The 12,059-nt window shown below is 44.2% G+C and overlaps 1 protein-coding gene across 4 annotated transcripts in view; it reads right to left on the bottom strand.

The window, feature by feature from the left end:
- Positions 1-2,473: 2,473 nt before the first annotated feature.
- CPQ (carboxypeptidase Q) overlaps positions 2,474-12,059 on the bottom strand; it is a 192,508-nt gene continuing 182,922 nt past the window's right edge. For 2 of the 4 annotated variants that reach the window (XM_040546594.1, XM_040546595.1), the window contains exons 9-11: positions 11,295-11,379; positions 5,932-5,976; positions 2,474-5,555 (exon numbers count right to left, since the gene is read on the bottom strand). In XM_040546594.1, coding sequence (XP_040402528.1) covers positions 5,391-5,555; positions 5,932-5,976; positions 11,295-11,379 — 295 coding nt within the window. In that variant the 3' untranslated portion in view covers positions 2,474-5,390. Of the gene's footprint in view, positions 5,556-5,931; positions 5,977-10,878; positions 11,144-11,294; positions 11,380-12,059 lie in introns of those variants that run through there. The other 2 variants (XR_005816634.1, XM_040546596.1) reach the window with 2 other exon arrangements.

Here is a 12,059-nt window from a genome sequence, read left to right as displayed (position 1 = left end):
AATTTGGTGGTAAGGCTTATTACTAGGATTCTGTTTGCAAACAGAGCTTAGTATTACTGAAGCCCTAGAGGAAGGAAAGTGTTTGGAGCATTTGAGAATTAGGACATTTGGATCATTGAGAGATTTGGCCCTCTGTCAGCTCTTCCCTTCAGTGAGGTGTGTGATCAAATAGTGTGATGCTGAGGTGTAGGGCTGCTCTTTATGCAATCAGAAGGTAGAGTGATGAGTTTTCCTTGTAAATACAAAGACCAGTGTGTGTTTGTTTGGCCATTGATCAGCTGTGTGCCATCAGGCTATTTACACTCATCAGCCTGCCCACCTTGGAATGGGCCCATATTAGAAATCCTTTTGTCAGAAGTTCCAGTTTGAATTTTGGAATGAATACCAGACCCATAATTTCCAGGGTTCACGTCTATGCATCAAGATGCCTGTTTAGCAAGACTAACGTCAGCAGACTGAGCAGTCACAAGAACATCCTTTCACATGCCTCATAAATGCATTTTGAGCTCCTTTCTTCTCAACCAAAAGCCAAGCATCACTCAAGGGCCTCATAGTGAAGAGAAGCGAGAGTGATAAAGCACAGTTATTTTTCTTGCTTGGCAACATTTCAGTCTATAGAAGATGTATAGAACTAATACAGACAGATGTTAGCTGTCCTAGCAAGAACTATGAGGAGGACTTACAAGAAGCTTAAGCCTGAAGGTAAAGGCTTCAGAAAAGCTCAGATCAGATTTGGGGTCAGGGCCCACTTCATCCTAAAGAGGTCACATAAATCGTATTTGATACAGACAAAATGTTTCAAAAGCTTTCGCTACTTGCCAATAAACTCAGCTGCAATTATGTATATTTAACATCACCTGGAAGTCTCCATATTTATTCCATGGAAGACCACAAAGGTGATCTGAACTACATAAATAAACCTTTTTCTAAAGCGTTTCTGATTAGATGACTATTGACTTGTTGAGATGTTAGAAATTTTGACTAAATACAGTTCCTGATCAAATTTTCGTGCAGAAACAAGGCATGCGATTTTTAATGACATGATCTGATTATCTTTTAGGACAGTCAGAGATACTGACTTCCAAGCAGTAGGTATGTTAAATGTGATTTTGGTGCTTCATGTGGAATAAAAAGCAAAAAAGTGTTATGCTTTAAAAATTGTTATTTTCCTTATATTATTAAAGCTTGGTATTATTATAAATCCAACAACATCTGATACTAAGACACTGCCAGTTTTAGACACTAAGACAGCCAATTTCTTCCAGTATACTTTGAGAAAAGTATTCGAATAAGTGTCAACAGATCTTTTACAATACAAGACCTTTTCCTTAAAAAGTAAAGCAATGTTTCATTTTCACACATTTTTACTTCAGATTAACAACTCCTTTGGACCACATTATTCACTTAAATCCCAGGCTAGGACTAGGTGCAAATCCCAAACAGCTTAATAGCACTGCTGACTTAGCTTTTCATTGAAACATATTTTGTGTTTGTTTTAGTTCATTTGAATTAGAGAACAAGTACTCTTCACACAAGGAAAGACGTTTTCAGTTTCAGTATCTATTTATAAAAGCTGTAACATCTATCATGGTACAGAAATGTCAGGGTGTTTGCAGTGGAACGGCTACTGTGTGTTTCTCCTGGTTTTCCATCCTCAAGGCTCAAGCCTAGGGTGAATTTCTTCCTTCTCGTCTGTGAAATATGATGCTCTTCACCCACTGTGCTCCTGGTAATACTTGAATTACTTCAGACTCTCCAATGCAATTAGCCCATGGGAGCTGAAGTGAAAAGACAAACAAAATGAGTTTTCTCTCCCCTGCCTTCTTGTGAGTAAAACTAGGATTTAATGAACTACAAATTTAAAATTAAATTTAATGAATTACCTGTTCTTGTAAAACGTGGTCTGCATAAAGAAGTAGACACCAGTTACTGCCCCTTCTCCCTTCTGAAAAATGACAGAGCAGATCTGACAGAGCTCATGGAAAAGAGGATGTTTATCCAAGCTTTTATTCCATCATGAGTTCATGTGCTGTAAAATTTAGTTTCATTCCAAAATTCACTATCCTCTTATTCTTCATTTAAGGAATAAGACTGAGACCTTGATGCTATATAGTACTGTGATAACTTCTGCAAGTGTTTCCAAAAGCACAGAAGAGCTGAAGCTTTCTGGAGATCAGATGATTTTTCCCCATCACCACCGACTTTAACAAAATGTAGGACTTGGCCAGGGCAGTACGTACATATTGCAAGCTCTGCTGTTTCCATTAACCACAACCCAAGGTCTCTGCAGAAAGAACTGTGCTCCGGTTTGTTTGACTTTCTAACTCTGGGCCCCCTGAAGAATCAAATATCATAGCTTAAAACCTGTTAAAATATATCTTGGTTTCAGAGCTTAAAAGTTGGTAATCCGTAACTCAGCATCTGAAAACACACTTATTAGCAGAAAGGAGGGATCCCTAAAGATGGCATATGAATGATGAAAGGTATTTTATTTATGTGTGTCAGATCAGTTCACAGTCTCTCAAACATCAATGTTCTTGACTTTGTGTGCAGGTCAGAGCTCTTTGCTTCTTCACGCCCTCAGAGAAACCTGATGCTTTCCTAAGACTGCTACAGATGATTAAAAAGGTGATTTCCCAGAAGCCTGTTATACCAACACACAGCAAAAGTGTCACAGCACGTTCTGACACACGACTGTCTACTGCCCTATGCTGTCTTCTTGATGAGCAAACTCCTTCCAAGTTGTCATACTGCAGTAATGGGGTTGGAGGGTCAGGCAGACATAGATGCTTTTTAAACTTCAGCAGTAGGTTGGTGTAACATGTTTCTCTGGGAGAGAGCACCTTCTTTAAGGGTAGGACCAAAACAACAATAACAACAAAAAACACAAAGAACAAAGAGGAGGGGTCTTCCCCTTCAAGGCTGGAGGAGTTATTGCAAGTGCATGAAGCAGCCCTTGGAGTTTTCCTTGGCAGGTCATTTATTAAACCTTTCCACTTCTATTGCAATGTTCAAGAACCCAAACCTAAAGTGGTCCTGGGTCTTCTTAGTGGTGGTGTACCTGTGCTAACTAGGAAATCAGTTTGCAAGATGTCATGCGAAAAACTGACCTTACCTCCACCATCACAGGTCTGTGTGTGTACCTAGGGCGTGTTGGGATCAGTTGCAGAAGGAGGGCTGGAAATTTGTCATTGGATGTAGTTGCACTTTGTAAGTGGCTGGCACTGTGGTTATCTGTTGTATTGCTGATACCAGTCCTGGATATGTAGTTCAGTGATTTCCAGTTCATTATGTATCATTAATAAATTAACACACCACTCCAACCTTGATTTGGTTTGAACTGTATGAACCAATCAGGTTTTGCAATAATGTTTAGCCACCAAGAAGAGCAATGAGCTGAATTCTGTCCAACCCTCCTCAATCTGTCTGGAAAACACTGAGAAATGAGAGCTTCCCATGAGGAACAGCACCACTTCTTCCCTCCAGTGCTAATCTTCCCTCCATGCACCATTGTATGCGCCCCTGAAAGCAGCATGCCCGGATTTCACTGCATGAATACGGCTGACCCCCTGCATGGCCAGAATGGGATTCCTTTGGTCTGGGAGCAGTTGGCCGATTCTAGTTACACCAATTACTCAAAGCATTGTTCTGCCAAACTATGACACCTGGAGTACCTTCTTTAATCTTGATTTCTCCATATATATTTATTTTTTTGTCAATTTTCCACTTATTTCCAGTGAAAAGGGCAGAGTGATAGAGGCACACCAGCCCCTTTCTGTGTATTTCCACAGAGATGACAGCATGCCACAGCACGTTCTGAAAGCACCAGCAAAAGTGCTGCTCACAGAGTGACAGCAATTTGTTTGCAGAAGTGGGTTTGAATACAGTTTCTATTGGGAGATGCCAGCAGGGGAGATGCAGGGAAAGTTCTCACTGCACTACCAGCATCCAGCACTGATTGTAAGCTACCTGCAGTCATTCTGCTCAGAAAAAATGACCATTTTTATCATATGCATATTTATGCTCAGCAGTAACAATCTTGCAGAGAAATGGGGAGCAGTTTAGCTCTGATGGCTGATTTTAAGTTTTCCCACTATACCCCATGAAAATACAGTTGGCAGCATATGCTGTCAGAGAGCACATTAGCACTGAATTCATTCAAACCTACCCGCTCGGGCAGGAAAAGGGTTGGAGCTATTCTTACATTATTCATGGCAAGCTTTGGCAACTCATTCAGTGTCAGCATTCACAGCTTCAGCTCTGTGGTGTCTCCATTGTCCCACACATCCCCAGTGCTCAGGCTCAGCATTTCCAATGGCAGTAAATACGTTACAGGTTTCCGGTGCCATTATGCAAAGGAAGGCAGGAAAGCATTAAGACAGCCTGTATGCCAAAAGGATGAAGAAGACATCTCCTCCATCTCTTTCTTTGGCTGGTGACTCTGCACCTTTTTTTTTTTTTTTTTTTTTTTCCAGAACGCAGCTCATCCTTTTGGCAGGATCAGCCACATTCAAACTCCTTCTCCACTTCCTTCATTCCCTTTTGTACCATTAAGCAGTTGCCCTTGAACTTCTCTTGGCCAGGCAGGAACATGCAAGGAAAAGACAGGGGCGGTGTGAGGAATGGCAAAAAGCAGACCCAGCAGTAGCAAACAGAGGGGTGTGAATCCCTGCTACAAATATACATTTTGTCAACCCATTGTTGACTCATCCCAGTTCAGCTTTCCCACATACAATTCATAGTTTTCATTCTTTCTGTTGGCATATGTATGGTAATTGAAAGCTCTTCAGCTTTCAATGTTATTCATGCTATTATATCAATTCACCACCAGTAACTTGTTGAAGCTGGAAGTTCTTAAAATTGTATTAATTTAGGAATGTCCTTCCTGAGCTGGTGTGGGATTTCCGATAGCAGCTGAATTCCTTTGAGAATAAGGTTCAGGTTGACTTTTGCAGAAAGCACATGCTTGCAGGCAGCCTGGAGGTTCAGTTTGGGATGATACCTTCCTCCTCTCTAGGTGAAAGGTATATCCTTGGCTGCTTCCTGCTTCTGAGGCTGAATTCATCTTTGGGAGAGCTTTGTGAAAGCAATCTTCTCACTTTTCCTTTAATATCTCCTAGTCCTGAGTGATGGAGAAATATCCACACAAAATTGGATGGTTAACATTTCCAAAAGCTCCAAAATGGCTGTAAAGGACAGGTCCCCAGCATGGTGTTGGACTCCAGAGTCACTTTTTAGATGATTTTGAGAACGTTTCCTTTTGTATCACACAGCTTTCCTCCAAAGCACGTGATTGAACTGAACTTCAATAGCTTTGTCTGGGTCCCTTTTCACAAGTTTTGCTTCCACCATGCTTGAGATGAAATAAAACTGCTGAGGCTCTTTTAAAGTTACAAAATGTGCAGTCTGAGATTGTTGCCCTGGGGTTTGCTGTAGAAAGACAAATGGAAAATATAATTTTGCTTAAGTCCCTGCTGTCCTTTGTTTGAGCATTTGACTCTAATCCTCCTTAGTCGTAAGAAGTTTATTATTTGTTTAATGCTCCTTTTGAGTCTCTGAAAATAACAGACAGAGGAGAAATAGGATGATTAATAGTTGCTCATGAAAATCATAAAGTAAATTGTCAGCTCCTTTCCATCAGCTCTGCACTCAGGCCAGCCACGTGGGGAGGCCACAGGGACAGGGACGCCTCAAAGCCAGGATGTAGGAGCACACGCCAAGCCTCCCACCAAAGCCCGGAGCTGCAGAGCTGGGGACAACTTCTGCTCTGAGACCTATGCCCCAGCTCAGCCCTAATTCAGTTTCAAGCCTCATTGCCATGGAGAGGAGACCAGCACTGCCTGCTCTTGGAAGGACCAAGGCACAAGGCCAACAGTTCCCAGACAGAGGCCTCCAGGACCATCGGATGTGGAGATCATTTTTTTTACCTACCACTGACTCCTCCCAAGTTTGTTCAGAGGGTGTCTTAGATCTCCACTGCAAAAAAATAAGAAAATAAAAGAATTAGTGGCCTCTGAAGGCAAGTGAAAACACTGTCTTCTCAAAACAACATCTTCTCTATGGCCACCAATTTACCGGCAAGTGGAATCCAATTTTTTATTTAGTGAGTGTCCCAGAGGGAAAAGCAAGATCTAATAGACTTCTTCCATTCCTAACTGCTCTAATGCTGTTCCCCTTCTCCACATCCACTTGAGGAGCAAATTCAATTAAAACGTGCTTGCCAATTTACGAAATCATTAACATGTTAATGATTTAGCAGTTTTACAGAAGTGAAAAAGGAAAAAGGAAATAGCTTAGCAAATCCATCTGTACCATTGTGATGAGGATCTACGGAGGGCTGCTGGCACTGGGCTGCAATTAGAAAGCCCAGACCAGAGCTGCCTCCAGCTTTGCCCCTGGCCTGGGGCAGAACAGTGCCTTCCACCACCAAAACTAAAGCCAAGCACTGCTAGGATAGCAGCGAGGTCACCAGGCAGGTGTAAATTGAGGACAGACAAACACTGGATAGTTTTTATCAGCATAATTACATTATATATCAGCATTAACAGCATTTTTAGCAGCCACAATTGACCTCAGGCATACCTACATGAGCTGCAATCACAGGGATTCCTCCAAAACCTGAGGGATTTCTCACTTGCCCAAAATACTCAATGTCCCAGTGAGTGAAGCACCAACTATGCCCTGATTTGGAAGAGAATGATTGTATTTTTTCTGTGTTAACATGTTGTGAAGTTTGCACTTGAACACCAGTGGAGGCAGTTGTCTTTCCAGAGGTGAGCTCTCATTTCAAAACATGGCAGATCTGGGAGCTGTGGGAGCATGTTGCTTCCTTTTTTCCTGACAGGAAATACTAACACTGTTGCCAAACCTCAAATATAAAGTGGCATTTATGCCTTATGCAAGGAAGGTTTAGGAGAGCAGAGCTGGTAACAGCACTAGGTGATGATCGCCTTGTACTTGGGCAATGGGAGCAAGCAGAGCGAGGATCTGCCTGGTCTGTCACAGCTGGCGTGTCTCTTTCTTTGCAAGACAAAAAAGAAAAGACAAAGAGATGTTCCCATCAAAAGTGAAAATATAAAGAGCAATAGGATGGTTGTAGTGGCTAAGCCCTAAGAACTTCTTGCATGATGTTGATGTTCATAGCAGTAGGATGAGGCACCCTTTCAGAAGCATCCATCAGCCCCAAACTTGGGTTACTCAGTGTTTGCCCAATACCCACACTTTCAGGCCTCTTTATTTGGAAGAGCTGTGAGGGAAAGCCTAAGGGACTTGGCAGAGCTCAGCTGCTCTGTGTTTCTTCCCAGGTGCCCTGAGCATGTCTGGGTTTTCCCTAGACTTGTACCAAAGCACACTTGTCCGAGTCTTGATGCTTCATACCAGGGGCTTCTTGTGAACACACTGGTCAGTCTGGTGGGTACCAAATGAACATCAACCTGACTGAATTTTTCTTGCTTAGGACTTTCTATGAAAATGTCTGCATATTTCAGATTGCTCAGTTAGCATAAATTAATGGCAGCTGATGGATTAACCAAAAGGCACATTTAGAGTACAGGAGGCCAAATTCAGCTAAATAAGCAAGACTGCAACACTAAAGCATAACTACCCTGTTAGGATCCATTATATTCCATCAGGTTTGAAAAACAAAACAAAACAAAAACAACAAAACAACACACACCCTCCCTGCACCATTTGTAAGCTTTGTAAAATTGCCTAATTAGAGTGTATTTTACAAGGATTTTTGGAAACTGCATCAATTTGCTAGCCAGATTATAGTGACAGAGCACGACCATCGCTTCTCTCTGAAGTGTGCCAGACCCCACAGCTGGATCCAGGCTGCACAGTTCATCTTGGGAAGATGCAGCACCAGCAAAACAGATCATAGACGAAGGTTCCTGGGAAGCTGAGGATGTCTGAGGATGTCTCTTTCTTTTAGATATGAATGGACAGAAAGATGATTTGTTTCAGCCCACCCAATCACTCGGTTATTGTTAGAAACTACTGCTGAGGCTGCCACTGATTGTCTGTAAACATACAGAGAGAGGCACAGGCCTTGCCCCGAAGGGTGCACATTTGCTGCTTTAAAGAGAAGCTGAATTTTGAGCCCAAGAGACTGAAAACATATTTGAGCTGCTTGGAGAATTTAGGGAGGAAACCAGGGTTTGGATTGCTCCTTTGCAGAGAGCAAAGTGCAGAAGAAGACTGGCCTGGCTGAACAGAGAGCAGTGGCTAGACCTCAGGAAGAAAAAGAGGGTTTATGGCCTTTGGAAGAAGGGGAGGGCCACTCAGGAGGACTACAAAGATATCATGAGGCTGTGCAGGGAGAAAACTAGGAGGGCCAAAGCCCAATTTGAGCTCAATCTGGCTACTGTTGTTAAAGACAGTAAAAAACGTTTTTATAAGTACATAAACAAGAAAAGGAGGACTAAGCAGAATCTCCATCCTTTATTGGATGTGGGGGGAAACACAGTGACAAGAGACATGGAAAAGGCTGAGGTACTTAATGCCTTCTTTGCCTCAGTCCTTAGCAGCAAGACCAGTTGTTCTATGGATTCTCAGTCCCCTGAGCTGGTAGGTAGGGACAGGGAGCAGAATGAAGCCCTCATCATCCATCAGGAAATGGTTAGCATCCTGCTGAACCATGCAGATGTAGACAAGTCTATGGGGCCAGATGGGATCCACCCGAGGGTACTGAGGGAGCTGGTGGAAGTGCTCACCAAGCTGCTTTCCATCATTTATCAGCAGTCCTGGCTATCAGGGGAGGTCCCAGTCAACTGGCAGCTAGCAAACATGACGCCCATCTATAGGGAAGGCCAGAAGGAGGATCCGGGAAAATACAGGCCTGTCAGTCTGCCCTTGGTGCTGGGGAAGCTCCTGGAGCAGACTATCTTGAGCGCCATCACACAGCACTAACAGGGCAACCAGGTGATCAGGCCCAGTCAGCATGGGTCTATCAAAGGCAGGTCCTGCTTGACAAACCTGATCTCCTTCTACAGCAATGTGACACGCTCAGTGGACAAGGGAAAGGCGGTGGATATGGTTTGGCTAGATTTCACTAAGGCTTTTGTTACCGATTCCTACAGCATTCTCCTGGAGAAACAGGCTGCTCGTGGCTTGGATGGGTGCATGCCTCATTGGGTTAAAAACTGGCTGGGTGGCCAGGCCCAAAGAGTCGTGGTGAGTGGAGTTAAATCCAGCTGGAGGCCGGTCACTAGTGGTGCCCCCAGAGCTCAGTACTAGGGCCAGTTCTCTTCAATATCCTTATCAATGATCTGGATGAGGGGATCGAGTGCACCCTCAGTAAATTTGCAGACAACACCAAGTGAGGAGTGAGTGTTGATCTGCCTGAGGGTAGGAAGGCTCTGCAGAGGGATCTGGACAGGTTGGATCAATGGGCCAAAGCCAGCTGTATGAAGTTCAACAAGGCCAAGTGCCGGATCCTACACCAGGGGTGCAACAACCCCATGCAACACTACAGGCTGGGGGAGAGTGGCTGGAAACCTGCCTGGCGGAAAGGGGCCTCGGGGTATTGGTTGATAGTCGGCTGAATGTGAGCCAGCAGTGTGCCCAGGTGGCCAAGAAGGCTAGATGGACTAGATGGTTGGACTAGATTATCTTAGAGGTCTTTTCCAACCTGGATGACTCTATGATTCTATGATTCTAAGTGCTCACCTGCTGAGAAGAGGGACAGCTCTGGGACAGCACACCTGGCTGGCTGCCCTGTAGAAGCTGTCTATCCTTCCAGAAACCTTTTGTGACTGTGGGTTTCTCCTCAAAAGGAATCAGGCAGGAAGGGACCATGATCTGGGACTTCTTTTCATAGCCACGTGGAAACCTGAGCTGGGCAAGGAAGCCATCCAGGGATCATATGTGCCCCTACCTACTGGGTAGATACAGCTGAAAAGAGAAACTCAATATCATTAAAAGGACTGGGGCAGAGCAGGGATCTTGTCCCACCAGCAGAACATCACCTCCTTCCCCTCGCTGTACTGACATTGTTTTTTAATTATGTAGTCCTTCAGCTGTGAATATTCATAAACTAGAAATAGAAGTGCCTGCCCGCCTCTGGGATTAATTCTTCACCATGCATCTATGGAGGGCGCGAAACACAGGTGCAATACTTGCTGGATGGGATGAAGGCTGAGGGATGGCTTAATGCTTTTTTCTTTCTTTTTTTTTTTTTTTTCCTAGCTTAAATTACAAATGAAAATGTAGAGGTTATTTTGGTTGGGAAAATGCTCATTCTTCAAATGCCAGTGAGCTGACTGTGGGTCTAGAAAGATTTTCTAAGCTTTGTGAATGAGTAATGAGGACAGAAAGAAAGATAGACAGAAGGCGTACTTTAAAAGAAAGACTTTTTTGCCAGTGAAATGCATGTGACAAGTGCAAGTAAAAACACCTGAAGGTGAGATTGCTCCCTATGAAAAATTTATATCAAAAGCAAATATAGGTCATTCCACTGGAAGAGGAGAGCGAACACGTTAGTCATAGAAGTCCTTTGTGAAATAATTGGCTTTACTGCTTTCTGCTTTACTCCAGGTAAAATCTTTTATGTGGACTGAGGAGCGACCTGGGCTCAGGCAGACACGTTAACCCGTGTCTCTTCAGCTTAAGAAGTAGATTCTCCCATTGGATCTGCCCTCCTGTCCCAGCACAACCTGCTCTTTCCCTTGAAGCCCACGCTAGCTGTCAGACGTCAGGACTACCGGCGTAACTCACCAGGCCATAGTCTCCTGCCTGCAACTCATTCAGTAGCACACAAGGGGCTAGCATTCATGTCCAGAGAGAGAAAAGAGAGTTTGAGCGACGTGAAGGTGTAGGTGCTGCTCAGTCCTGCAGTTCATAAGCTGAACTGGGTAAATTTGCAGACTTTTGCTGAGAAAGATTGAAGGGGATGCAAAGCAACTACGGTGTCATCTACTGCAGAAACCTCATGCATGACTTTACCCTAATTTAAATGACATCCATGTGAGGAACGGTGCTGTCTTTGATTTACTGAGGTGGGCAAACATAAAAAAGCTCCTCAGAGCTTCCAGTAATGCTCTGCTTCATGTGGATGCTGTCCCTGGGCTGAGGAATGTCTCACAAGGGAAGCCACAGGAGATGTGGTGTGCAGTGTTGCGTGGTGCAGGCCACACATTGACCTCTGCAGATAAAAGAAAATATGGAGCAGCTGCTCATTCAGGAAGAGTTATTCCTCTGCAGAGGACCAGGTGGGGACCCAGGGGGTGTGCAGTGGGATAACAGAGGAGGGGGGCCCTGCTGGCGTAGGCCAGGAGGAGCTGTGGTTTCCATACCATCCTCTGACATCTCAGGCCTCTCCTGACTCCAGGTGCTGGTCTCTCACCCTTCAGGTTCTCAGAACACCAGATGTGGTTGGAGCTGAAAAAAAAAAAAGTTAAAATAAAGTTGTCTTTTGCATGTCTTTGCCACTGCTGATGTAGAGCACAGCACTGCTAATGTTCATCTTTCGTCGCATTGCCAGTTCACATCGGCATGCCACATTTTTCTTTCTGAGCTGTGTGACTCCATGCTGCCTTCCCAGAGCTTGTGCTGATTTCATGGTCTTATCCTAATGCGCAGACCTCTGATTTAGACCCATCCTTGCTTGTTTAATGTTGGCAGCCCTAAAAGGCTGGCCCAGGTTTTTGAGCAACACATTCATTCTCATGCACGCACTGCACTGAACTTTCCAAGCCATCCCTTTAAAAACTCGCCCTGCAGAGCAAGGACAAGTGGCCAGAGATGAGGAAACCTTCAATCCTCTGTTTCCTCCTCCCGCTCCCCTTTATGTCAATATCAGAAGGGAAATGGGCCAAAGCTTGAAGCTTTTAATGTGAATGAGGCACTTTGATATTGCTGGCAAGGGAGCCGATCGGACAAGCTTCGCTATTCTTAATTCTGGAAAACAACGGAGCAGTATGGTATCACACCCTGCCTCAGGCAAGGCCAGCTCAGATCAAGCAGGAAACCAAATGTTGATGTTTCAGAGATTTCTTAGCTCTGAGGTACTCTAACACACTGAAATGGTTGTGCCACAGAAATGGGATTCAATGCGCTCG

Source organism: Cygnus olor, chromosome 2, assembly GCF_009769625.2.
Source record: "Cygnus olor isolate bCygOlo1 chromosome 2, bCygOlo1.pri.v2, whole genome shotgun sequence".
NCBI classification, from domain to species: Eukaryota; Metazoa; Chordata; class Aves; order Anseriformes; family Anatidae; genus Cygnus; species Cygnus olor.
The sequence above is the reverse complement of the archived record's forward strand: the minus strand, read 5'-3'. Positions and strand labels throughout refer to the sequence as shown.